This window comes from Nothobranchius furzeri, chromosome 6, assembly GCF_043380555.1.
Source record: "Nothobranchius furzeri strain GRZ-AD chromosome 6, NfurGRZ-RIMD1, whole genome shotgun sequence".
In the NCBI taxonomy this organism is placed as follows: Eukaryota; Metazoa; Chordata; class Actinopteri; order Cyprinodontiformes; family Nothobranchiidae; genus Nothobranchius; species Nothobranchius furzeri.
This window is the reverse complement of record NC_091746.1, coordinates 51,599,591-51,624,569: the sequence shown is the minus strand read 5'-3', so window position 1 is coordinate 51,624,569 and position 24,979 is coordinate 51,599,591. Positions and strand designations below refer to the sequence as shown.

Sequence of the window (24,979 nt, the reverse complement as noted above, 5' to 3'; positions counted from 1 at the left end):
GTTTTTCCCTCAACAACAATGTTAAAAAGTAGATTTGCTGAAAAAATAATTTTTTACTTATTAATTTTGAAATTAATCCATCACTCTGAGTTTATCATGCAGGCTCAACATGGAAAAAGTCTTCCACCCCGATTGCTTGCATTAGCTTCTGACAGAAAATAGATGGAAAACGCTTGGTTCGGAAAAGCCTGACAGATCTACGTCGCACTGTCACTTTCATGGACTAAACCATCTCGGCCACGAGGAAGGCTGATGTTGGTTTAACATCCAGGAAACAGCGTCTTTATTAGTAGAAACTAACCATTAGCATTAGCAACTTCACCACACAGCAAAACTCTTTCAGGTTTGTTATTTGCGGAGATAAAACATCAACGTCAGTGGTAGAGTCACGTTTCTGTTAGCCAATGAGAGGTGAGATGTCCATATATCAGGAAATAAGACTCCAAATCCTGACGTCTGAAGCTACTTTCTCCTTCAGCTGAATTCTACATCCTCAAACTGGTGCACCGGAGCTTTGTTTACCCCAGAGAACGACTTCCAAGGCATTAATTCCTCCTAAAGACTACAAATGTATGCAAAATATGGGTCAAGTTGACCTTTAAATATACCTTCAATTAAACATGATAAATTCCAAAACCACTCCTCGGTTTTTAGCCACCCATAACACGTTCCTAATGTCAGTTTTTCTTACTACAGAAGTTGAAGGTCTGTTCATTTACATAAAGGATTTTTGTCTTTTAGATGTCACACTTTGGGAGATAGTGATGACGAACGAGGTGACTCAGCATGGCAGTGGCTTTCAAATGAACTAATCTGACATCACTGACAAAACGTCCTCTCTGCAGGATGTTAACACCTCTCTGAAGGCCAGTTCAGTGTCTGATTGAAGTTTCAGGAACTGCAAAGTACTTAAATGATAAGAAGCAATGAAAGAATCAAGGAAGAGTGACGTTTTAGTACAAAGCCACCACTGCCTTCTAAGAGCTAATGATGACTCATCGTGAAACGAAAAGCACTCAGGAAATATATGATTGAGTGTCCTAAAAAAGCGCTGTATAAGTTCAATGCATTGTTATTATTATTATTATTATTATTATTATTATGTAGTGGAAAGTTTGGCTACACATGTCTGCATCCTTTATGGTGCGATTTTTCTTTGAGATTGACAGCAAGAACTTTGACGCTCGTGGCATTTAAAAGATTAAAGGCTAAATTCAAATGTGATGAAAAAGATTCCCTCACTCAGCGTGGAAGGTCACGTCAACCTCAGCGACGACGCAAAAACGGTAGCATTTGAAGATGAAGTGAAGAAACTTGCGTCACTTCCAAAACTACTGGGAGAAAACAAAGATCACGCTGTTCTTTTGATGCATGGATGAAGCTACGGACAAATTTGGATCCGTCAGCAGCAGAGGTGATGACTGGGATCAGCCCTGGACTTGTAAGATCGAGATATTCTGGAGGAATTTCATGAACTTAACGTGAGATGCAACAATCTTATTGAAGAGAACAATTTCTTCCCACAGATTTGTGAAAGGTTAAGCAGTTTTAATAATCTGTGCACAAACTACCACAGCATTCCAACAATATATTTCACTAAAGCTACCTTTCATCACAGCTGGTGAAGAGGTAAGAGATGTGTCTCCATTTGGAACAGAGAAACTTAAGCATTGAAAGAAACATATAGAAAGAAGTCGACATTATCAAATCCTGAGAGGACTATCTAGATTCAGAGGAATTGAATGATGCTGAAGATGTCATCCCATCAACTGAAGGTCTGTGGTTCTTCTCAGGGGTCTCACTTGATGGGAGTTTAGCAGTTTAAAGTTGACATTTTCAGTACCTTCCAGAATGATCCTTTCCAGGGATCTGTCAGTTAAAGAAAGAAAGAAAGAAAGAAAGAAAGAAAGAAAGAAAGAAAGAAAGAAAGAAAGAAAGAAAGAAAGAAAGAAAGAAAGAAAGAAAGAAAGAAAGAAAGAAAGAAAGAAAGAAAGAAAGAAAGGTTATATAGCAACTCTCAAGATAAAAATCATGAGGTGCTTCACAAAAACCAAAAAAATAAAATAAAATAAAATAAAGGATTTTTAAAAATTGTTTCAAAAACTATCATTAAAATAAGAATACATTTAAAATTTGGCATTAAAATATAAGTAAAGGGAAAGAGGGATATCAGTGGATCCTGGGAAAGGCGAAATAGGTAAAAGGAACAGAATAAGGAGAGGATGATGATGAAGGTCAGGTAAAAGGTCACTGGACCTCAGGGACCTGCTGGAGGTGTAGGGACTGAGAAGATCACCAATGTATGATGGTTCTTGTCCATGTAAAGCCCTAAACACCACAACCAGGATACTGACATTAACCCTGAGGTTGACTGGCAGCCCTTGAAGCTGGAGGAGAAGCGGGGTGATGTGGGTGTGTTTGGAGGACTTGGTCAGAAGCTGAGCACAGGCATTCTGAACGACCTGTAGACAGTTCAGGGAGGTTCTGCTCAGACACGTGAAAAGAGAGTTACAGTAGTCTAAGGATAAGGAGATGAAGGTGTGGATAACTGCCTCAAGTTCAGAGCGGGACAGAATGGGACTCAGCTTAGCAATGTTCCTGAGATGGAAGAAGGAAGAGCGAACAAGAGAACTGACATGAGAATCCAGGGTGAGAGCTGGGTCAAAGTTCACGCCAAGATTCCTGACAGGGGTTTTGGTGTGAGAAGCAAGCTGACCAAGAGTCTCTGACTTTGGAAACTAGCTTGTCTGGGGCACAGATGAGGATCTCAGTCTTATCAATTGAATTCAATTCAATTCAAGTTTATTTACCGGTATATAGCACCAAATCACGACAAGCGTTGTCTCAAGGCACTTCACATAATAAACATTCCAATACAGGTCCTCATTCAGCTGTAGAAAGTTCCCAGCCATTCAGGTTTTAATAGAGTCTAAGCAGGAGTGTAACAGCTGCAGCTTAGACATCTCATGGGGCTTAAAGGAAATTTACAGTTGGATGTCATCCTCATAAAGATGGTAGGAGATTCCTTTGAAGGTGGTGGAGGACCTAAACTTGGAGACGGCCACAGAAAAGGAGCGCTCAGAAAGATAAGAGGAGAACCACTCCAGAGCAGATCCTGATAGGCCTACCCAGTCTCTCAGCCTCCCCAGTAGCAGGTGATGGTCAACGGTGTCAAAGGCTGCAGTCAAGTCCAGCAGGACCAGAACAGAACAGTCCCCAGCATCATTGTGAGTCAGCAGGTCATTAGAGACCGTAAGAAGAACTGTTTCAGTGGAATAGGCTCTACAAAAACCTGACTGTAAACTGTCATAGATGTTTATAGGGAGCCTAAGTCCCCTCCCTTTCCAGGTGGCTCATGGGTCCCTGGAAAAACGTAAAAATGATTGTAAGTCAAGGTCGGAGGTGCTGCCGTCGCCATGCCAACTCTGTCTCCCTATCCCAGCCTGGGCGGGACTGCGACTGGTGAAGGCCGCTGAATCGTTCCAGGAGTCACTGCGCTCTGTAAACCCAATGACCCCCCCCCCCCCCCCCCCCCCGTCCAGATGGAGGTGACGGGCGCTGCTTATCGTGGCTGCATGCACTGATGTTTGGAAAGTCCTCTACCCTAACTCCCCACCTAGTGGACACTTATGTTGTGTAATGTCTGAAGTCTGTTCCATTTCTGTCTGAGGTGTTTTTTGCATGGCAAAGCTGCTCTCCCTGTGGAGGGTAACTCTGAAGGGCCTTTTTTTCCTTCACCTGACTCAATCCTCAAGTATAAACCCCTCTGATCTCTATTATGGTAGCGCGACTCGGGTTGCAAATGACCACAGTCACCAATTCTTGCCGTATCTATGTATGTATGCATGTCTGATCTCAGAATTGTGTGTACTGAAACTTTAATTTCCCTCTGGGATTAATAAAGCATCTTTGAATTTGAATTTAATTTGAATTGAAGTCAACGGGGCTAAAGGAGCTATTTTCTAATCCGCTTTTCCTTAGGCCCCAGATCACACATATGTTGTACTGCAATTTAAATAAAAATTAATGTGGGTTTCGACCACGCCAGTCATGTACATTGAGATATATCCGCTTGTAAATGTTCGTAATTAGCATCTCTACAATGTCACATCGCATATGTAACATCACCACATAATCTCCTCTCCCCTAGCATAGCTGCTACTTACCAAGCAAGATTAATGGTGGTTATTTCCTCCTGTGAGAAGTTGGCTGAACTAAGCCATTTTCCCTCAGCTTTCTCCATGTCTGGTTTGGTGACATCACTTTTGTGAAGCGAATTTGTGTCCTAGACTTACTTTCACACAAAACCTAAAATAGTACCCCCACCCCCCAGACACCCTATAGTGGGTCCTGGACACGCCCACTCTTCTCTGACTGTAATAAGCTGAGAAACTCCGAAACTTATAAGGAGCAAGTGAAGCTGCTGCTCCCCAGTTGCAGTACTCTCTCTCACACTAGAGGTGGTTCTATTCTAATTTCCTCCTTTGTGACATCACAAACAGGGACTTTTGAAACTTGTTTTTGTTACATAATTTCTAAAACCACCGGCAGAATACGGAAGGACGTTTCATTTACGTTTACAAATTTTGACTTGATGGAAAGTTCTAAAATATCCTGAAAATAAGATTATCACAAAAATTAAATACTTTTATTTTATGGTCTTTTTTCACAGCAGAAATTCTGCCGTGCAAGCGTAGGAAAGCAGGTGTGTTAACACGGCTGAATTCCATTCACAGGAAGTTTCACTGATTGGTGGATAACAAAGTAGCCCTTGCAGCTGCAGAAGTGTGATGGAGTTACCACACACACGTTTACCCCATGAGTAAAATGTTTTCAGTAAAGAAGCCAATTATTTCTAAGACCATAATAATAGTTATTTGAAAAATAAAGTTTGCTTAATTAGACAATCAACTCCTGTATCTAAAAAAGTAGATTCCTCTGAACCCAACAGGACATCTGGTCTGACCCAGTCCTGAGAATGTTGAACTGATTATAATCAGACTTTTTTCCTTCATTTTCATTAGATGCCTGCAGGCTGACCATATAGACCCAGACTCTACACACACAACTCACTCTGAGGGAAATGAACGGGCGACTCATGCCTCTGCTGCTCGCTCCGGGACATTTGATTTTCCTCAGGCTCTGTGAGAAGATGCTGACTGAGCACCATTAGCGGAGGTGGAGCTGGCCTCCTACAAAGATGCAGATGCTGCTGTTGTTGTTCACCACAGAGGCTTACAGGAAAAAGAAGAAAATAACTGCTGAGCCAGCAAAGAACAAGTGGGAACCAAGTTCAGTTTTCTATGGTGAAGCTAGTTTGTGCAACTGGGATTGTCTATGGTGAAGCTAGTTTGTGTAACTGGGATTGTATCTGAACTGGCCTGCAGCCTCCTTGTACTGCAAAGTCACGGTGACCGAGTCACATCCGAACGTTTTACACCAAACTTCTCCAGCCTGTTTATCCAGGCTTCAAGTTCTGGGCTGAAAACAACTCTGTTGCTGCTGCTGCTGCTGCAGTGCATGGTTCAATACACATGTAGCTAAACTACACACATGCACACACACACAAATACCTTAAACACAATGGGATGGGGATTTATTTTATTCGTTACCATTCATCCTTTATCCATTCAGAATGCGAGAATCCCATTTACCTCTAAAAGATAAGCATTGTTACAAAAACAGACTCACTTGTCTTTGGTTTAATCGGTAATAAAACTGTAGTAAAACAAGGCACCGTGTTCATTTGTAAAATCAGAAAGACACAGAAAAAAAACCTGCATTGTGTAGATTTTAGGACCGAGACATTTGTGAATGCTCTGATGTTATTTCTGTTCACTTCCACACAGCTCCAGCAGGATTTTACGGTAATCACCAGAAGTGTCTCCCTGAAAGGAGACAAAAAGATCAGTGAGCCATTTAAGAACCACTAATAAGAGCTATAGTTAACTTTTATTTAATACAAATCAAAGACAATAAGGTATGATCTGGGAGAGGCTGGAACTAATGATCTAGCCATCCTAGAAATGTAAAATCACAGTCATCATCGTTAGATCCCAGCTGACAGCTTCTGCCGAGTGCCACCCTCACCTTGATGAAGGAGTACAGAGTCTTTCCGTACATCTTCAGGAACTGAGCCTTTATGTCCAACATGTCAATTTCAGCCCTGGCCACCATTATTCTGATGAGGACGGTGTCTGTGGTGCCCAGACCCTGAAGAGAAACAGGAATCAACATAAAAACACGATGGCATAAACTCCTCACACTTAGACACAATTAGCCATGAATTACAGCACGGACTGCTTACCTTCATAGATTTGTATAATCTCTCAGCAAAGAAGGCAGGCTTGCTCTTCATACATTTCACTGCAAAGAAGGAAAATGTGTGAAGATGAAAATAAAACAAAGGCAAGTAAAGAATATCTAAGGGAAATATAAACTGAGAAAAAAAAAACTAAACAAAAACTATTTTAAAGACAAGAAAATGTTTGTTTTAAGGGAATGATGTGCACATTTTAAATATGATGTCACCTTTAAGCAGATGAAAGACGAGGGAGAGACAAACGATGTGTTTTACAGCATAGATGTTGAAACAGACCAAAGGTTTAAATCTTGTCAGAGTTTCAACATCTCACACAGAAATTAATCAAACTTTGAAAGACAAAAAAAAGTATAATGGTCCTCTATAGTGGAAATGTAAAAGAGGAAGAGCATTTTAACATTTCTGACAATAGCAGGGGTTCGCAAGCATCTTCAAATATCTGCAGGGAGTCTACAACCTCACATGGTCTGGAGTTAAACAGCCTTGAGACATTTTATTCAAATCTTAGAAATGGTGTGATGTAGTTTAAGTTTACACGTTTTTATCAGCTGAAACTAAACACATCGTCTCAAACTTTTGCTCTCTGTATCACTGCATCTGTTTTTGATTCAGAGTTGGAAAAATGTAAAGAAACAAGGTTGGCTTTAACCTTTGTCATCCCGTAACATAAAAAAAGTGCTGAACTTGCACATTAAGTTGGGCTGTAATAAATGATTCTGACTGAAATTCCAGCCTGGAGATGGACATGATGGAAGAGACAGACCTATGGCCAGAAAGATGTCTTCCAGGGAGCCGGACATCTCCCTCTTGATGCTTTCCTCGATGTCTTTACCAGAAATCTTCTTATATTCATCAAACACTGAAGGAAGAAACAATAAAATAATAAATGGCAGTAAAGAGCATTAGAATATAAACAGGTTATGGTGAGCTTTTGTAATGATAACTTTGAGAATATGAGTGTTTGTTCATATTATAGCCACATGGGGTCAGTAAAGCCACTCCTGGTGTCTCAGAGCTTCCTTTTTACCTCTGAGCAGATGGCTTCGGTTCCTAACGCACAAAATCGTCAGAAATTTCGTCTCATCTGTGCCCCATCGAGCCTCTCCAGCCTCATAGATTTCCTACAATCGCAAGAAATGAAGTTATGGCATTAATTAAAAAAACTCAGTTGTACTTTGATGCACGGAGGATGTGCTACCTTGGCGTCTTGGACTGCCTGGGCCTCATTCACGTTGTTGCTCTCGTCTCGTCCAGCCTGCAAACCAGAAAACGGGTTTAGAGGAAGCAGGTAAAGCATCCCCAGACAGATTACAGATTAGAACAACTAGAAGAAGCAAAGACTAACTGCTGAGTTTGAAGACATTTTTGTTCAGACGAACAGGAAGTTTTACCATGTTAAAACGGCTAAATTAGAACATGATACAAAAGTTAATTTTTTTTCAGTAATTCAACTTAAAAGGTGAAACTAATATATGAGACAGACTGATTACATGCAAAGACAGATATTTCAAACCCTTTATTTGTTATAATTGTGATGATTGTGGCTTACAGTTTATGAAAACACCACATTCAAAATCTCAGACAATTAGAATATTATGAAAAGGTTCAATAATCTAGACTCAAAGTGTCGCACTTTAGCACTGTCAGCTAATGAATCCAGAACACCTGCAAAGGGTTCCTAAGCCTTTAGATGGTCTCTCAGTCTGAGCTAATTACTGAAATAAATGGGCGTTTGCACCTTTTTCAAATTTTTCCAGTTTCACCTGAACATGTAAAAGTATTTTATGCAGTCATATATGATGCTTTAGCAAACATTACATACAGTGCTTAATTTGTAAATGAAACGTTCCCGGAACGCAAATAGTGATGTCAAACTAAAGTTCACTAAAGGCAAACAGATGCCGGAACACAAAGTTAACACACTTTTCTTTCAACAACGGTAGTTTTTGCAACTTTACTGTCAGCCCCCCACCCCCCCAGCGGCCACAAACTCTCAGAGTTCCTGCTGCTCTAAACATTGAAAGAGAAATGTCATTTTCTGTTACTCACTTCTGATTATTTTCAATGGTGTCCGTTTGTTGCAACCACTAGGTAGAAAAACGAACTTGTTTTTATTTGACTATTTTTCTGTCCTGTCTGTTATCTTCCTGCATCTCCTCACAATCCTAAAGAAAAACTGCTACCTGGCTTCATATTTTTCACCTCATGAGTTACCTTTGACTGCAGTTCAACATGATCTACCAACCGCAAAAATAGCGGAGTGTGCACCGGCTGCACCGGTGCGGTGAAGTCACCGGAGGACAAAACGGGTGATGCGCTCTGCTCCACAGCAGCGAAACGCATCAGACACAAATAAAAGACAGAAATCTTTAAAGGATATGGGCCGTTTAGGCAAGTATCGATGACAATATTTGGAAAGCAAACTATTTAGGGAAGAAGAAATATTGCTGGAGGCTGCACCACTGGGTGTGTGCTTGTGCATGTGTAGGAGTGTGTGCTTCTCATAACTGATAATAATGCCTCACACTTCGCTGGTGCACCCTTGTGTTTGTGCTAAATTTGTGTTAAATGCTAGCCCAGCCAGCCATGCCAATGCTCCCTTATGGGAAGCAAAGGGCCTGGTAACACTCCCATTAAAATAACCCCACCCCCTGGGAATTCTAGCTGAGCCAGTCGGACACCGCCATGCTAGGTTTCTCATGAACAACGAAGACGGCGTCTGAAGCAGGGTTCACTTCAGCCCTTTCCTCTGTTCTAAATGATTTGGACATGTCCACAACAAGAAGAAACTCTAAAAGCCTTTCTTCTAAAGAAAGATGTTTGCGCCGTCGCCAGACGCCATCAGCTAAAAAACTACAGTCGTCCGCCTTTTTTCTGATTTGTTATTTTTGAGCTGGCTAGTCCCGCCCCTCATGGTGTTCTCTGCCTCCGAGTTTCCAGACTCATCCTTGATGTAGAACAGACAGAGGAGAGTCTATCTCTACGGGAGAGCCCAGACACCCCGTGGAGAAAACTCATTTTGGTCGCTTGTATCCACGATCTCGTTCTTTTGGTCACTACCTAGCTTGTGACCACAGATGAGGGTAGGAACGTTGATAATAAAATAAAAGCATGGTTTCAAAATAAAATAACATTCACTTTATATGCCAATTTTTTTTGTTTTGGAGCCTAATCTGAATTCTATAAACTGCACATATGTGACTTTATTTCAGAATGTAAAGAAGATTAACCTAAATGTGATCAATCTTTGAAAACCAGGTGAGTGAAAGAAAAACTAGCAAAATCTGGGAGATCTAATTTGTGTTGATATTTGTATTACCGTTATTAAAGAGACCAAAACTCTCTTAAACATTCCAGACGTGTCACCACAAATGTCATCCTCCAGGGTCTTCCCATATTCTGCAAAGATAGAACAGAAAAATAAAATGAAACAATTCAGGTTTTAAAGATTCTTGATGAATATCTCTAAACTTTAGCACAAAGCTACGTACAATGTCATCTCTAACCCTAACCATACTATGTGATATTTACTGATTCATAAGCAACACACATTAAAAAGTAAACATTGACCTGTAAGAAAAAAAGCTGCAACTCCTTTTATGAATAATTTACAACATCCACTGCTTTCTGATAATGGGGCTTTAGTCACTGATACACAATATCGTGTGTCATACACAGACCATAGGCAGCAGCAGACAGAGACATTCAGTAACCCGACGACAGAAGCTCTTCCAATAGAAGCCACAGTTACCTGTCTTGTACACCGCATTGATGGCGTTTATTTCTGCGTTGGATCTGGAAGCCAAAATGTCGATGAGGCAGGCTTCTTCAGTTCCAGCTCCCTGTGTAAACATCAGCAGAAATAACCCCAGTGAAAAACACAATGTGTGTGAAACGATAAGGCTGGGGGTAGTTAGTGTTTTTATTACTCTCTCTGATCTGATGCCACACCGTCACGCTCACTCTGCTAAAAAATCTGATGCTTTCACATGTCTCTAAGGTGTACTTTAAAGTAGGAATAGGAGATGCTTTTGAAAATACTCAATTCAAAGGTCCACCCTTGTTCCTGAGGCCTTCTCCCAATACAGGAACGCACAACGCTGGTTCCTGAAGGTTCAGTTTTACGTTTACGACCAGTTGTTGGCCCCTTCTTTGCCATAATTCCTAACATAATGCATCTGCGTGACCGTTTAATAATTTTGACTGCTAGCATACACGGAGTGATGTTTTTATAGTAAAAAACTGGACCTTTTTTTCTTTGTTTTATTAAGTTCAAACAGCTCTGAGCCACCAACAATCAGGTGAAACCTCCCGAACAACAGGTCAAACCTTCTACAGCCCACCTCGAACTTTCTCAGACCTGCACTGTGGTTCCTCAGGCTGACCTTCAGACCTGCCAGGTGTCATCTAATGTTATTTTGCAACATGACTGATTGGTTGACTTTAAATTTTAAAGAGTCTGTATTTGAGCACGAGATACCAGACTGCTGAGGCGCACAAGGGATCAGCAGTTTTTCTTTCGCCCCCGAGTCAGACCGAGTGTTGCGTGTGATGATGGGTGGGCCGGGTCTGGGCTTCAAGTCCTTTGGGTCATTTCAAATGAACTTTTTTTGTTGACTCATGTAAGGAGAGAGGCGGGAGTGGGTGGTATTGGTGCAGATTAGAGGTCGACCGACATTGGTTTTTCTATTGCTGATATCAAAAGGTAAAGGTCGTGGTCAGCTGATGGTCGATTTGCAGAGGTGTGACATAGTCACTGCTTTGCAAGTCACAAGTAAGTCACAAGTCTGTCCAGTCAAGTCTCGAGTCAAGTCCAAGTCAAAGACATCCAAGTCCAAGTCTGGAAGTCCAAGTCAAGTTCAAGTCCTTAACTTTGAATTTTGAAGTCGTATTCAAGTCATCTGTCCAACTTCAAATTAATGACAATGATAATAAATAAATTCCAGAAATAAAGCTTCTTAAAGCTTCATTTATTTGCTCAAACAAGCAGAAAGTTCAACTGAAACTGATTATAAACAAAGTGCTGCTGCATTTAGCAGTACAAAATCAGACCCAGAACGAAGAACAATTCATGATTTTTGTCCATGTCGTGTCACTTTTGTGCTAAAATATCAAATATGCTCAAGTCATCATCAAGTCAACAGATGCAATTTGATTCAAGTCGCAAGTCATTGGCGTTCAAGTCCAAGTCAAGTCGTAAGTCTTTATAGATTTTGTCAAGTCAAGTCAGAAGTCATTAAAATAATGACTCAAGTCTGACTCGAGTCCAAGTCATGTGAGTGGAGTCCACACCTCTGCCGATTTGTGCTGCACATATTTTGGGCCGATTTTCACAGTGGAAATCTAGACGTTTTCCACCCAATTTTCATGCTTAAAAGACACTAATAACATCAATTGATTCACAAAACTTCAGAAAATGAATCAGTTTTTGAACTCTGAGTTTAACCAGCTGTTAAATCTTAATTTTGTGCACTGCTCAGTGTTAAAATTAGACATCTCCCTGGAGGGTTTAGGCCAACCATCCATTCCTCCCCATCCCCATACATTTTTCTCCTGCTGCTCCCTCACATCATCACACAAACATGCACATAGGACCTTGGGGGGTGGACAAGTCAGGGAGTGGGGGTATGGATCCCATTTCCGCGGCAGCCTGCCCCCCAATTTTATTTGCACCTTAAACACTTCCACCAACGATATTCCACGCAAACACACGCTTAGGGCCTTGGGAGTGAGCACACTCAACGGCATTTGGCAAGGGGATCTTTGAGCCTCATCCCGAGTGCCGGTGCCCACTTCCAATTTTAAACTGCACTTAGACACGGAGGGCTGTGGGGGCAAGTGGGGTTGAGTGGTGGCATCAGCTGACGTAGGCATGATGATGCCTGCACTGCACTCCCCCCCACAGCCATGGAATACACCTCATCAACACGCATCAACACTGTATTGGAGCAGGCGGAGGAAGACTAGGGGTCTTAGCACACCTCTGTTGTCGCTTGGCTTCCTGGGGCTGGAGGCTAGGAGGGGGAGCTGGCCGTCTGGTTGGGGTCTGGGGTGGTGGGATGCTTTGCTCAGCGTTGGGCGGGGGAGCCTGCTCATCAGCACTTCAGTAGAAAGGGTTGAACTCTGGGAACCGGTGATGGTTGTATGCTTTGTGCAGCAGTACCGGTAGACTATACTTGAGAATGACTTTTTGAGCATTTATTAAGCAGATGTAATTCAGGAACTTAAACATATATTGAAATTAAATTCTGCAGCAGCACCGGGCTGCCTGGGGATGTGCCTGACTTTAAATTGGCTTCACTAAGAAGTTATAATGGCCAATGCCAACATAAGAAATAGTAAATATTGGCTGACCGATATATCGGTCCACCCCTAGTTATAGGGAAAGAGAGAGACAGTGGGAGTGGACTGATATGTAGTTAGATTTTCAGCTGGAGCAGTATTAAAAGAAATTATCCCAGTCAGAGCTCTAGTGTGCACAGACAAGGAAGTGAGTGTTTCACCATGGCAGTAGTTTGGGCTAGCAATAGCTGTAGCTCAGGCTAGAGTTGTTCTGCGGTTAGCATTACCGTGACCAGTGTTTATATATTGCTGACACAGCGTGGATTGGGAAATGCTCCTTTAAGGTGGAGTGTATAAACTTCTGACGTGTTAAAACAGCTTTTCACAGACTGAACCGCTTCTTCGCGGCCTTCACACCATTACATCGGAAAGCAGGTCGCAGACAGCACAGACTTTTTGCTATGCTACATTAGCTCTTAAGGACCTGTGGTGTCCACTGGTGCCACAGCCCATTTCAAGCACCTGCAAAATTGCTTCTTGGAGTCATATATTCAAGTTTGACAACCCTGAGTAACATCCTGTCAGTACATATATCAAAAATTATTTCACTTCTTTATTTGATTGTTTTCTAAATTTCAATGCATTTTTTCCAGTCTGGTTTCTATTTTCTAAGGGTTTGGGTTCTTGAGGGCTAGACACCCCCAAGCTGCCTTTATTCAGCAACAACAACAAGGTAAATGTGGTTATACATTCAAGGAAGGCTTAAAGTTTTTTACAAACATACTGAGCAAACACGCAACTCTGACCTTCATTGCATGTCTAAGCTCATAGGCGTCATAAACAGGCGCCAACATCAGCAGACCTAGGACCACACTCTTGAAGTGCCCACTCAGCTCCGAGGACAGATCCTCAGCCAGGTCCTGCAGAGGAGAGGGCATGGGGATTAAAACAGTCGTTCTCAGATCTCATTTAAGTCTTCCAACACTGACCTTCCTGAAATGTCTAAAAGACACCAGATTTCCCTCACTGCTGCAGGATCCCTCTAGAGGGTGTGGTTTCTGGTTTCATGAAAAGCCTGACTGACCACATGTGGGAGTCACCAACATGACTCACTCTTTCTGCCTGCAACGGCAGCTCCCTCAATGAGCCCTCACATAAGTTTATTGACTATTTACTGGATGCCATTTATTATCTCATTAGGTCAACATGTCAGAAATCCCACACTTCCCTTTCAGTTAATATATTGATCCGTTTTAACCATGAAACTGAGGAACACACTTTGGGGAATGTTCCTGTGTGTTTTTGTTGGGGAAGGAAAAGTTTACTAATCCACAAGACCACAGAGTCCTCTCTGTTCTCATCGGTGTTAACCAATAATCATTCTGCTGTTAGTTCTGCTTTCTGGTCAATAGTTAACTAGGACTATCTGGTTATCTGCACTTTGTTGGAGTGCCAACATGAGTTAAGCCTGATAACAGCACATATCCACTGCTGTTATTCATTTGTTTATTGTAGTCAGGTTGACATATCCTCACTTGCCCTGCCTCTTTTCTGTTTATTTAAGATAAAAACCAAATCTTTACTAACAAAGACCGCTTGTAGCCTATCAGCACTATTCATCCAAGCTTCTCACCTTTCCAACAGTTCGCTTGTAGGCCTCTTTGATGCGTTGCCTCTGAGCAATAGTACGGTGAGCCAGAATGGCGATGATAGCTGCCTCATCCGTCCCTGAAGGAACATCATACGTTCAATAAAAATCTAAACAAAAAAGAGCTTAGGTGTTGGTTTATAAGCAGGGGTGTGACTATAACGTGTGAGACAGACAAGAAGAAATCCCTCCTGCAGCTGTGGAGATAATCCGAACACACCGTCGTTTGTTATTGTTGGCAAAGAAACCATATGTTGGCTATAGACCACTAACTGGAGTCAGGGGGATTGGATCAGACTAGTAAACTCTTAACAAAATCAACGCTCCTCACAGGAAAATTTGCTGACTGTGAGAAACTGATCAGCTGAATGTTTGTCCTTTTTACTTATTGTCAGCAGCATCTTTTCAGAGCAGCGTGACACAATAATAAGATCAGTTCACAGCTGCATGATCAGCAAAGTCGGGATTAATTCTGCCTTCATATCTGGGATGAAGAGCCGGAATCAGAAAGTGGAAAACCTGAAAGCTGCTATGGCAACACAAGAGCTGAGCAACTCTTTGGTACGTTGCTCTGGAAACAGTTTAGATTTTCCTGTCCACAGAAGCCTAAACATAGTCTTCTGGAATAAATTTAGCAGATGGGGGTTTGTAGGGTTCACTCACCAGCTCCCTTCATGGCTGCTTTCAGTTTCTCTGCATCCGTATCGGCGTTGAAGCCCGCCGCCTCAGTCACAGTACCGCGGTTTCCAATCTGCTCATGAACGACAAATTCACAATCAGTTCTCTAGAAATAAGGCAAACCAGAGTGTAGTGGAAGTTCTGAGACTTAATAAAGCAGTCCATGATTCAATCAAAAGAGTTTCATTTCAATATTGCGATATCAAAATGAGAAGACAGGAGTGAGTCCCCCTCAGCAGAGTCCCCACACCCCGTGTATCCCCCCAAAAGGAAGGCCCTAGTGTTATCGGTAGAGGTGATATCTTGGGGCTGTGCTTACAAGACAGGGGTGTAAATGAAGACGCTTCTCCTGCTCTTTGAAGCAGACCTCTCAGGAGACTGTAGCTAAACAGAAAAATGTTTGTGGCTGCCATAAAACCCAACTTCTCTGGCCCTTCACATGATCTCGATGTGAAATTGTATTGCAAAATGAACAGAAGATTTAATTTCTCCATGACAAGAGCTTAACCCCTTAATGCTCTAATTTACCATTCAGTAGAATGCAGTTTACCCACGGAGTCAGGTAAAGAACTTATTGGAAATGTATTAAAAATAAACACACTGCCTGGCCAAAAAAAGAAGTTGCCACTAAAAAAAGTTCACACTCTAATATTTCGTTGGACCACCTTTAGCTTTGATTACATCACACATTCTCTGTGACATTGTTTGGATCAGTTTCTGCCATCTCACCAAGATCTTGCATTGATGACAGTAGAGTCTGACCACTGCACCAAGCCTTCTCCAGCACATCCCAAAGATTCTCAATAGGGTTAAGGTCTGGACTCTGTGGTGGCCAATCCATGTGTGAAAACGATGTCTCATGCTCCTTGAACCACTCTTTCACTATTTGAGCCCAATGAATCCTGGCATTGTCATCTTGGAATATGCCCGTGCCATCAGGGAAGATGGATTAACCTGGTCATTCAGTATACTCAGGTAGTCAGCTGACATCATTTTTGGAGCACATCCTGTTGCTGAACCTAGACCTGACCAGCTGCAGCAACCCCAGATCATAACACTGCCCCCACAGGCTTGTACAGTAGGCACTAGGCATGATGGGTGCACCACCTTATCTGCCTTCATCTGGAAACTTTTATTTGGCCAGTAAACGTATAAAATACCAGTATACTTCTTATTTTAAAAGTTTGCATTGTGCACTTTTTTAAATTCGATGTAATTTTTCTCTACTAACAACCTTGGTATGACTTCAGCTGTTGCAACAACGTGCATTTCCTGATTGAGCCAATGAAAAGTTTCTTTTATTTAGTATTTTCTTGCCTTATATGGCATTAAATCACTTTTGTTTCACAAATGAATTAAAATCATAAAGAGGAAAACAGGTTTTTTTCTTGGTGTTAATATTAAAATGAACTAAAGTCCCAGTGCATTCAAAGTATCCTTTAAATTAATATAATGAAAAACTGAACCCAAATACACAATTTAGCACTTTTCAGTAAAAATGTAAGAGATTAACTTAGACATATTTATAATAGCTTTCATTGTCAGGATAATATGTGTAAAGCTTAACTAATAACTACTTAGTGTAGTTACTGATCTTTTCATGAGTCATTATCAGAAGTTTCTATTTCATAAATTTCAACCAAATTTTAGAATTGTGCAACTTCCTCTTCACCTACAAGAACACACAACAACGTATCAGATTTTGCATAGTGATTATGAGTGAGTATTAATATTTTTTAAGCAGTTAACTGCAGACAACTTCAGGTACCCTCCTCAGATTTTATTCAAAATTAGGATTAATATTTAATGCCGCTTTGGGTTGGTGCTGAAATAAACTAGTTTCAGACTCAATCAATCCATCATAAGTGAGAATGTGCACACCCACCTTTGCACAAAAGCATGCAGATGTTATTAATGCAATAGGACTTTTTAGTGCACACAGGAAGAAGCAGCTTGTGGACGTGACTTACTGCTGCCATTGTAGAAGAGAGATGTTCCACTCAGGAAATGCAGAGAACCCTAAAAGAACAAATAAATAACACTTAGACTCTCAATAATAAAATATAATAATAAAAAAGTATATACAAACGTTCCACCGAGACAGTAAACTGTTGTCAGGTTCGTAAGTAGCTCTCTTAACCTTTGATTAATATTGCACGTGGTTCATTATCTCAGAGAGGGTTTCCATCATGCTTATTTGTTCAGGGGCTCTCGTGAGCTCCACTTCAGCGCAGGTGCTCCAGGAGGTAATCCTGTCATGCTTGTGTTTGTTTGGACACAGCTGTAATTACTCCTCTGAGGAAATCATGTAGGGGATCCACTCCTAACCTGCAGTCATCTACTCGGGCACTAACAAAGCCAATAAATAGTAAGTCTATTTAGCTAAACTCATTGTCTTATTCAGCACAACAGACTGAGTTACATAAGTGTTTATAAACGTTTGTAATAACCCCCTAAGAAACCTCCAGATGATTTAATACGGTTATGTAAATATATAAAGTTACATCTAATGATAAATGGCCTTCTAGAGTTCTTGTTCAAAACAGGCTGAAGCTGAACAGATTATAGTGCAAGTAGCTAATTCTCTCGAAGAGATCCCTTATCCCTGGGGCCCTTTCCTGGTAAGATTGTGTGAATTCATTAATTCAGTAAATCAATAAGACATTCATCAATTTCTGTCTGGGTTCGTCTACAAACTGATTAATGATCCATGCTTGAACAAACTCAGCACATCCAAAGGATAAGAGATCTCCCATACCCCGCTTACGTTTTGTTTCTAATTTTCTTATTTTTAAATTTTTTATCACTTAGCAGGTATGAATTTGCATAATCAGCTAAAAATATGCGATGGACTGGCACTCTGTCCAGGGTGTACCCTGCCTGATTGCCCAATGACCGCTGGAGATAGGTACCAGGTACCAGGCACCGAGCCAACCCCACCCCACCTCCCCCACGCGACCCTACCTGGACATGCGGGTTCAGACAATGGATGGATGGCAGCTAAAAATATAAGTTAAAGACATCCTATTTATATTTCAACATTTTTTGTAACTTTTAACGTATACTTAATTCTACGCATTTAGCTGGACTTAATATATTTAGATTTCACTGGATTTTTATTTCATTATTTGAAGCAAAATGTGGTGCAATAAAGCTGCATTTATTTTCATAAATTAAATACAAATAAAGGACGTTTTTCTCAAATATGACTTTTAACAAACAAAACATCCCTGAAGACAGGATAAAGTCCGTGACTGTTAGTTTGTGATGTAAACAAGTGATTCATAAACACGCTCCTTAATCTGATGAAACAACAACAAAATGTTAACCTACTACCAGCGTTTCTCACATTGCCTCGATGGATACAATGAATCATGCAAATGAGCTCAAGTTTAACGTAACAGGAAATAAAGTTGTACATTCATACCTACTTAACCCGTTCCTCGGAAGAAGATCAAGATTATCCTGTAACGTGGACAATTCATAGAAAACCGAGTAACGCTGTTTAAAGAAATTAGACTAAAATGACAATAAAAACACCATAAAGTCACTACTGCGGTTGGGACGCCTTTAAAAAAGCACAAATCTGATGTATAATTTTCAATATGAATTTTATAAGTGTTGAACTTGACTGCGGGAGGAAGAAGTTCAAGAATCACGAGCGAAGTTCACCCTGCCCTGGCCATAGTTTGCGGTCACGCCCTGCAGTTAAAAAAAGAAAACTGCCTGTCTGAGGTTTACTCTGGCAAATATAAACTATAGAACACAACAAACAGTAAAGCGAACCACAACTTGCCTGTTTTAATGATGTTTTTGTCTGCCAAAAGCCCGACAGCCAGGTACAGGCGCAGCACCCAAACGCTGAAGCTTTTAACGTCAATGGCTGATGCCCCACCCACCTGGATGCTCTGATGCATTCATGGAACACCCTCACAGCTCGGAAAGGACGATGTCTACTCTGTAACTACCTAAGAAAGAAAATATCATTCTATGGCACCTCTCAAGATAAAAATCACGAGGCGCTTAATACCTCTAGACAAGACGCGTGTTGTCATTTTATATGCAGTTTATTCAAACATCTTTGTTTTTATAATAATAATAATAATAATAATAATAATAAAATACCGGCTGTAAAATGAGAGGTGTTTATTGGGACTTATTATAAAGAAAGTCTCGAATCATGTATTTTTTTATTATTTGAAATATTATTGTTAGTGCGTTTCAGTCACTAGTTATTCATGCTTTCTGTTATTTTTTCCCAAGGTTTTTAAATGAATAAAGCAAAGTTTGAGTACAACAGACACTAAAACTTATTCATAAGTGATGGTTTCTAACATTAATGAGCACACGTTTACCTCAATAGACATGGGCTTGCTAGAAAACAGTTGAAAAAAGCTGTAAAATTATAAAGGCTATATCAACCAGATTTGAAGGTAAATATTTATACTAAAATAACTGATAGTCATTACATGACTGGAAATACAACAATCTTTTATTGTAATTACATGGTCTGATTTCATTCTTTTTTATTTGTTGATGTTTTCATTTATTTTCTTCGCTTAGTTTAGACTCTTTTTAGATTCTGCAGTGGTGCAGGTTACACATTTGTTCCTCGAGTTATTTTTAATTTCATAATAGCTCACTGCGTGACGTTAGCGCGACATATGACCTCATACGACAGAGCAAAATGAGCTGTCAACTACAATACCCACAATTCACTCTGCTTTAACAGCAACAGCTAGGATGGTGCGATATCGCTGGCAGCCAAAGATTGCTGTGGTTGCAGAGATTAGACCACTGGACTGAAACCCCAGTCTAATGATTTGGTGGATGACAAATTTCTGGGTTACGTATTTGCAGCTTCAGTTGCAGCATACGTAGGCGTTTAGTCTCGTGCCAACTCAACGCTTGTTTTGGGCTGCGTCGCGCTAAAGCGTAAGCTAACAAAAAAAAAATCTCAGTTTTACTGGAAATTACAAACTGTGAGCCATGGGGCATCAGTCGACGGCCGCTCTACTTTACTGAGAATGGAAAGAATTGTTCGGCTAACAGTGTCACACAGTTTACACGTTGGATACATCGCACTTGAAGGCATCATCTTCAGAGGATAACCTGGATAACCTTACACGAAATGTCATAACGCGTAAGTAGCTAGCATTTAGCTAGCTTGGTAATGGCTGGACGAGATGGAGATGGACTTATTTTTTTCATCAACAGTCGTAACAGACCACGAACAGCTGGATGGCTTGTAAGAGGAATACTTTCTCCGGGGATGCTTTAACCTCCTGGGTGTTGTAATTCACTTACATAACTGCTAGTCTCAACCGCTCTAGCCATCACCAACTGGCTTGTGTTGGGAAACTAATGGGAAAATATTCTCCCCAAACCATGATAAATAACAAAGAAGGCATCACTTGTGTAGTTTGAGCCATCAGAATAGACTCATTTTACAATTTGAGTACGTTGGAAAAATATATTACAATAACAAGTCTTCACACAGGAGACAGCAGCTCATTGCTGTGTGTGAAAAGTGAATCCAAAAATACTCCTGTCACACCGAGAACATGAGGAAGTTCTTTGATTCTCGCCGGGAGTTGGTCAGCTCCGGGCCTGGTTCTGGAGGAGGAGGTGGAACCTCTGGGTCCAGTCATGCAGGCGGAAATTTCATTGGGAGAGCCTTCACTGTTGGGCGGCACCAGGTCACAGTCGAAGAGATCATAGCAGAAGGTGAGAAGGTTGCAAAGAGCAGATGTTGCTATTTGGTTCCAATGTGTTCCTTTTTTACCCCAGCATGTTTTTGAAGTATGGTTGCATTTTCAAGCCAGTTACATAAAGTCTTCCCAAAATGCATAATGGGATCTTAGACTCATCAGTGAAAAACGTTCCAGTGAGCTGTGTCATACCTTTAAAGTGGATGAGTTGAGGTTGCATATTTTTATTTTTTGCATTTATTTAAATCATTTTTAAGTCCAGTAAAGCATGCATGATTAAGGCTTGCAGGAAGATTGCTGTAATGTATAAAATGTTAAGACATTATCATATGCAGCAGAATCAAGTGCACACCCTCACATATGTTCGTAGGCATTTCTTACAGACGTACAGTGCTGCACTGCCATTTTATATCAAGTTAAGCGTGGAGTAAAAGCTGTCTGATGATGCTATTACAGCTAAAGTCAGCAGAGTGAATTTGAGGACTGAGCTGTACCAGATGGTTAGGCCTCACTGCAGGCCTCTACGTAAACCCTCCAGCTATGACATGACTAATAGATAAAGCTATAAGGCAGCACCATGTGGTCCTGATTGTATGTGTAAGTGTAAGACAGCAGAGATGGACACTGAGACATTAAAAAAGTCTGCTAAATCACTAAAATGGAGTTTGCAAATTGAAGTTTGGAAGAACAGTGTCATTCTTGATTTTCACAACTTCATGTGTGTTTTTGAATCATACTCCTCACCCAACTGCTTAGTTGCTTTAACTTTTTGTTTCTGACTGACAATCTTACACGACAGCTCATTTCCCCCCGATCTTGTAGGTGGTTTTGCAATCGTGTTCCTCGTGAAAACAAATCAAGGTGTGCGCTGTGCTCTGAAGAGGATGTATGTCAATAATGAGTATGATCTGCAGGTGTGCAAACGGGAGATTCAGATAATGGTAAGTTGCTGAAATGAGACATTTCATTGCTAGTTTTCATTGGCATGTGTTGTTTGGTGAAACTGCTGCTAAATAAAAATAGAAGGATTTTGGAAAAGAAATAAATGCTTAAACCTTTCTCAACCCAAACACCGGAATTAGGATGAACATAGTCTGCATAGAGAATAATCTTGCAGAAGTTCGTTTTGTTTTAAGGCGATCAGAATAAGCATACTTTATTTGTATTTAGCCAGAAATTGTGAAAGTTCAATGATGTTTGTAGGTTAAAAATCATTTGAGTTTGCACAGGACCAGCCTTCTCTGTTAGGGAAAACACAGGAAGGGAGGAGGCGATAGATGTTCAGATTACGAACAAGGCTGATTACGTCATTGGACAAACAGTCAGCACGATCGTGTTTGTGCATCTGTGACCTAGGTTTGCTCTCTCAACCTTTCTCATATTTTATCTTCTTTTCTGACCCAGTCTTCAGTCTCCTCACACACAGACGCGCTTCACCTCAGCTGCAGTATTTGACTTTTTCTTCATCATCTAATAGATTCCTGATTTCAGATTTCTATTGTGGTGCCCTCTGCAGGGGATGGTCTCACATTGCACTTCTCAATACTGACCAAGCTAAATGAATCCTTTGCTGTGATTTTCAACAGAAAGGTTATTTTTTAGGTTCCCTCTTTTCAGGTTTTTGCATTCCGCATTCAGTGAGATGTTTTTGTGTTTTTTATGTGTGACTAAAACTATGGCAACTAGTTAAAGTGACAAACTTTAATGCACTCAGCATGTTGGCACAGAATGGAGCTGATGATTCTAGCTGTTTGGATTGGTAAAAACTGTGTGCATAGTGTGTGTGTGTTAGTGATTATGTGTTTGCATTCTTGCAGAAAGACCTTGTCGGTCACAAGAATATAGTTGGTTATCTGGACTCCAGTATCACAGCCATGGGCTCGAGGGACGTATGGGAGGTTCTCATACTGATGGACTACTGCAAGGGTGAGTGCTGAATGCAGAGGGATGTGGCAGCAACTACAGACTTTGTTTAATGAGAGAATTTGCATGTTTGTATCGATTTCATTTATTGTTTTGTTTACTGATTCCACACAAAAGATTTCCACAAACTGACACATTCTGAAGGCAATCTCGCTTCTTGTTTTGCCTCGTACCTGGATGGTATTTTGCAGGAGGGCAGGTGGTCAACCTGATGAATCAGAGGCTACAGACTGGCTTCACAGAGTCTGAGGTGCTTCAGATCTTCTGTGACACCAGTGACGCTGTGTCTCGCTTGCACCAGCGAAAGACACCGATCGTCCACAGGGACCTAAAGGTAACACGTCTAACCTCTCAGATTTATTTAGAAGTAGTCTTCTCATCTTCTCAAAGACAGGATGTGATGAGTCATCTGGACCAACTTGCTACGTTACAGCTGAGCTTTTGGCCAGTTGTGGTCGTCAAAATGATGATTTAAAAAAATAAAAATCAGCTTCCTTAAATTCCCTTTGCTCTTCTAACCAGAAATGAAACATTTCACAATAAGAGCCTCAGACAAAGTCACAAAATAAAGAAACCCAAAACACAACAAAAGCAAAACTTTATTTGTTGAGATAGCGTTGACCCTCCTCTTGGCTCATGAAAACACACGGGGCTCAAAGCTGGGTGTGCCATGTTTTCACCCAACAGAATATTACTGGCCTTTATTTTACAGCCGGAGCTGAGCTCAGTGTTGACATTTTCCAGCAAAGATTGAGGGAGTAAATAAGTGACTGAGTAAAAGGATGAATAACATAAATAACAGGGTTCCTGCAGGGTTTTAAAAAGTCTTGAATTTAACTTGATGAAACCTGTGGAAACCCTGAAATAAATAATAAGAAAAAAACTTAAGATATATTGAAAACCAAATAATGCTGCTGGCTCTACCATTTGTGCACATTTTCACACTTTTTAAAATACTCTGATAATATTGGAGACATAAATTTCCTTCTGAAAAACAAAAACAGCAGTGTAGTACATTTCTATTCCCTTTCATTCCTATTCTGGAACACAGAAGTGTTCCTGTTTTATTTAGAGAGATGATAATAAATCATGTTTACATAAAACTGAGCTTTGTTTATCAGCTCAGACAGGAACCTACAAAACCAAGTATTAGAACAATCAGCTCTCACTTCTTCAGCCTTTTAAACTTTTATGTGCTGGTGCACCACTCTAGTGTGTACTGACATCCAACTTAGTTGTGTTAATGCAGCTGCGACGTCTGCTGCTGAGATGCCTTTTAAAAGTCATGATTAGTATGGGGGGGGGGGGGGGTTAATTATTCATTGCCTTCATAGGAGGGAGAAGGTAATATCTGCAAAGATAACTGAGCAGATGCACAGATTTGAAGTCAGTTTTTATTGTAGTTCAGATTTTTTTTATTTACCCAAAAACATCCCCAAAGGTGTTTGGATAATGAGGATGGGAGGTTTATGCGAGGTTTTTAAAACCGAAAACCCTGTTTGGTGTATGATTTAGTTACTGTTCGACCTTCTAACAGATCTGGTCCAGATCAGTGTCTTATACCTGACGCAGCAGCATGTGTCTGATTCTCTCTGTACGTCTGCAGGTGGAGAACATCCTTCTGCACGATAAAGGTCATTACGTGCTGTGTGACTTCGGCAGCGCCACAAACAAATTTCAGAACCCGCACACTGAAGGTGTGGCTGCTGTGGAGGAAGAGATCAAAAAGTGAGTGCCTCTTTCATTCATCATCTCGTTTAAATTTGGTTTAGTGTTTATTGATTTCCTGTGTTTTTAAAAGAAGACATATTCTGTTGCATCTTATTGTGCTGCAGTGTGGGTCTCTACTGCCTCTATAAACACTTAACATGTATAAAAAAGCTGTCCATCCGTTTTCTGTCACTCATCGGTTTTAGGAATTATGTGCCTAAAACGAGCCATTTCAAATAGTCCCTGTTTGTGATGTCACAAATGGGGAAACTAGAATAGAACCACCCCTCTCTGACTGGGTGAGATCAGCACCATTCAGCTGAAAAAGATGTATTATTAATCAGTCATCTGCTTCTGCTCTGAGCTAAGGGAGGTCACCACATCGGAGACCCTGAAAGTCACTGTGCTGCAGTTGTAGTTTTACAAATACCCGCTTGTTTTCTCTGGCAATAAATCAGCACACCTTTTTTACTTGTGTTTCCTGCAGATAGAAGTGTTGGCTATCACTCTCATCCGCGTGAACTAAAGCTACTCATTCAGTCATCAGTTATACTGTATAGAGAATTAAAACAAGAGTGATAGAATCCTGAAACGGCTGTCTGGAAGGTACTAAAATGAATAAAACTGCTTAAATCGCTTTATGTGAGAGGGGTTTAGTGCAAAAAACATCATGAACGTGTTTTGTATTAACCACAGAACTATTAT

General features: G+C 40.8%; 2 protein-coding genes across 6 annotated transcripts in view; one reads left to right on the top strand and one right to left on the bottom strand.

Annotated features, from left to right (window-relative positions):
* Positions 1 to 1,527: 1,527 nt before the first annotated feature.
* Positions 1,528 to 18,842, bottom strand: anxa4 (annexin A4). Of its 2 annotated transcripts, XM_054744293.2 has the most exons (14): positions 18,727 to 18,842; positions 16,901 to 16,949; positions 14,916 to 15,003; positions 14,238 to 14,332; positions 13,411 to 13,524; positions 10,074 to 10,164; positions 9,642 to 9,721; positions 7,521 to 7,577; positions 7,350 to 7,443; positions 7,086 to 7,181; positions 6,308 to 6,366; positions 6,091 to 6,213; positions 5,782 to 5,888; positions 1,528 to 1,869 (listed from the first exon to the last, which is right to left on the bottom strand). In XM_054744293.2, exons 2-13 carry the CDS (start codon positions 16,907 to 16,909, stop codon positions 5,826 to 5,828), a joined length of 969 nt encoding a protein of 322 aa, XP_054600268.2. In that variant the 5' UTR covers positions 16,910 to 16,949; positions 18,727 to 18,842; the 3' UTR covers positions 1,528 to 1,869; positions 5,782 to 5,825. The 2 variants fall into 2 exon arrangements, with proteins under 2 accessions (XP_054600268.2, XP_015796835.3); XM_015941349.3 differs by lacking the exon at positions 1,528 to 1,869 and having other exon boundaries at positions 5,585 to 5,888.
* Positions 18,843 to 19,622: 780 nt separating this feature from the next.
* Positions 19,623 to 24,979, top strand: part of aak1b (AP2 associated kinase 1b) — a 30,956-nt gene continuing 25,599 nt past the window's right edge. For 2 of the 4 annotated variants that reach the window (XM_054744292.2, XM_070552303.1), the window contains exons 1-5: positions 19,623 to 20,657; positions 21,464 to 21,582; positions 22,459 to 22,567; positions 22,756 to 22,898; positions 24,171 to 24,292. In XM_054744292.2, the coding sequence (XP_054600267.2) occupies positions 20,495 to 20,657; positions 21,464 to 21,582; positions 22,459 to 22,567; positions 22,756 to 22,898; positions 24,171 to 24,292 (656 nt within the window). In that variant the 5' untranslated portion in view covers positions 19,623 to 20,494. The remainder of the gene's footprint in view (positions 20,658 to 21,463; positions 21,583 to 22,458; positions 22,568 to 22,755; positions 22,899 to 24,170; positions 24,293 to 24,979) is intronic. The other 2 variants (XM_015941335.3, XM_015941340.3) reach the window with 2 other exon arrangements.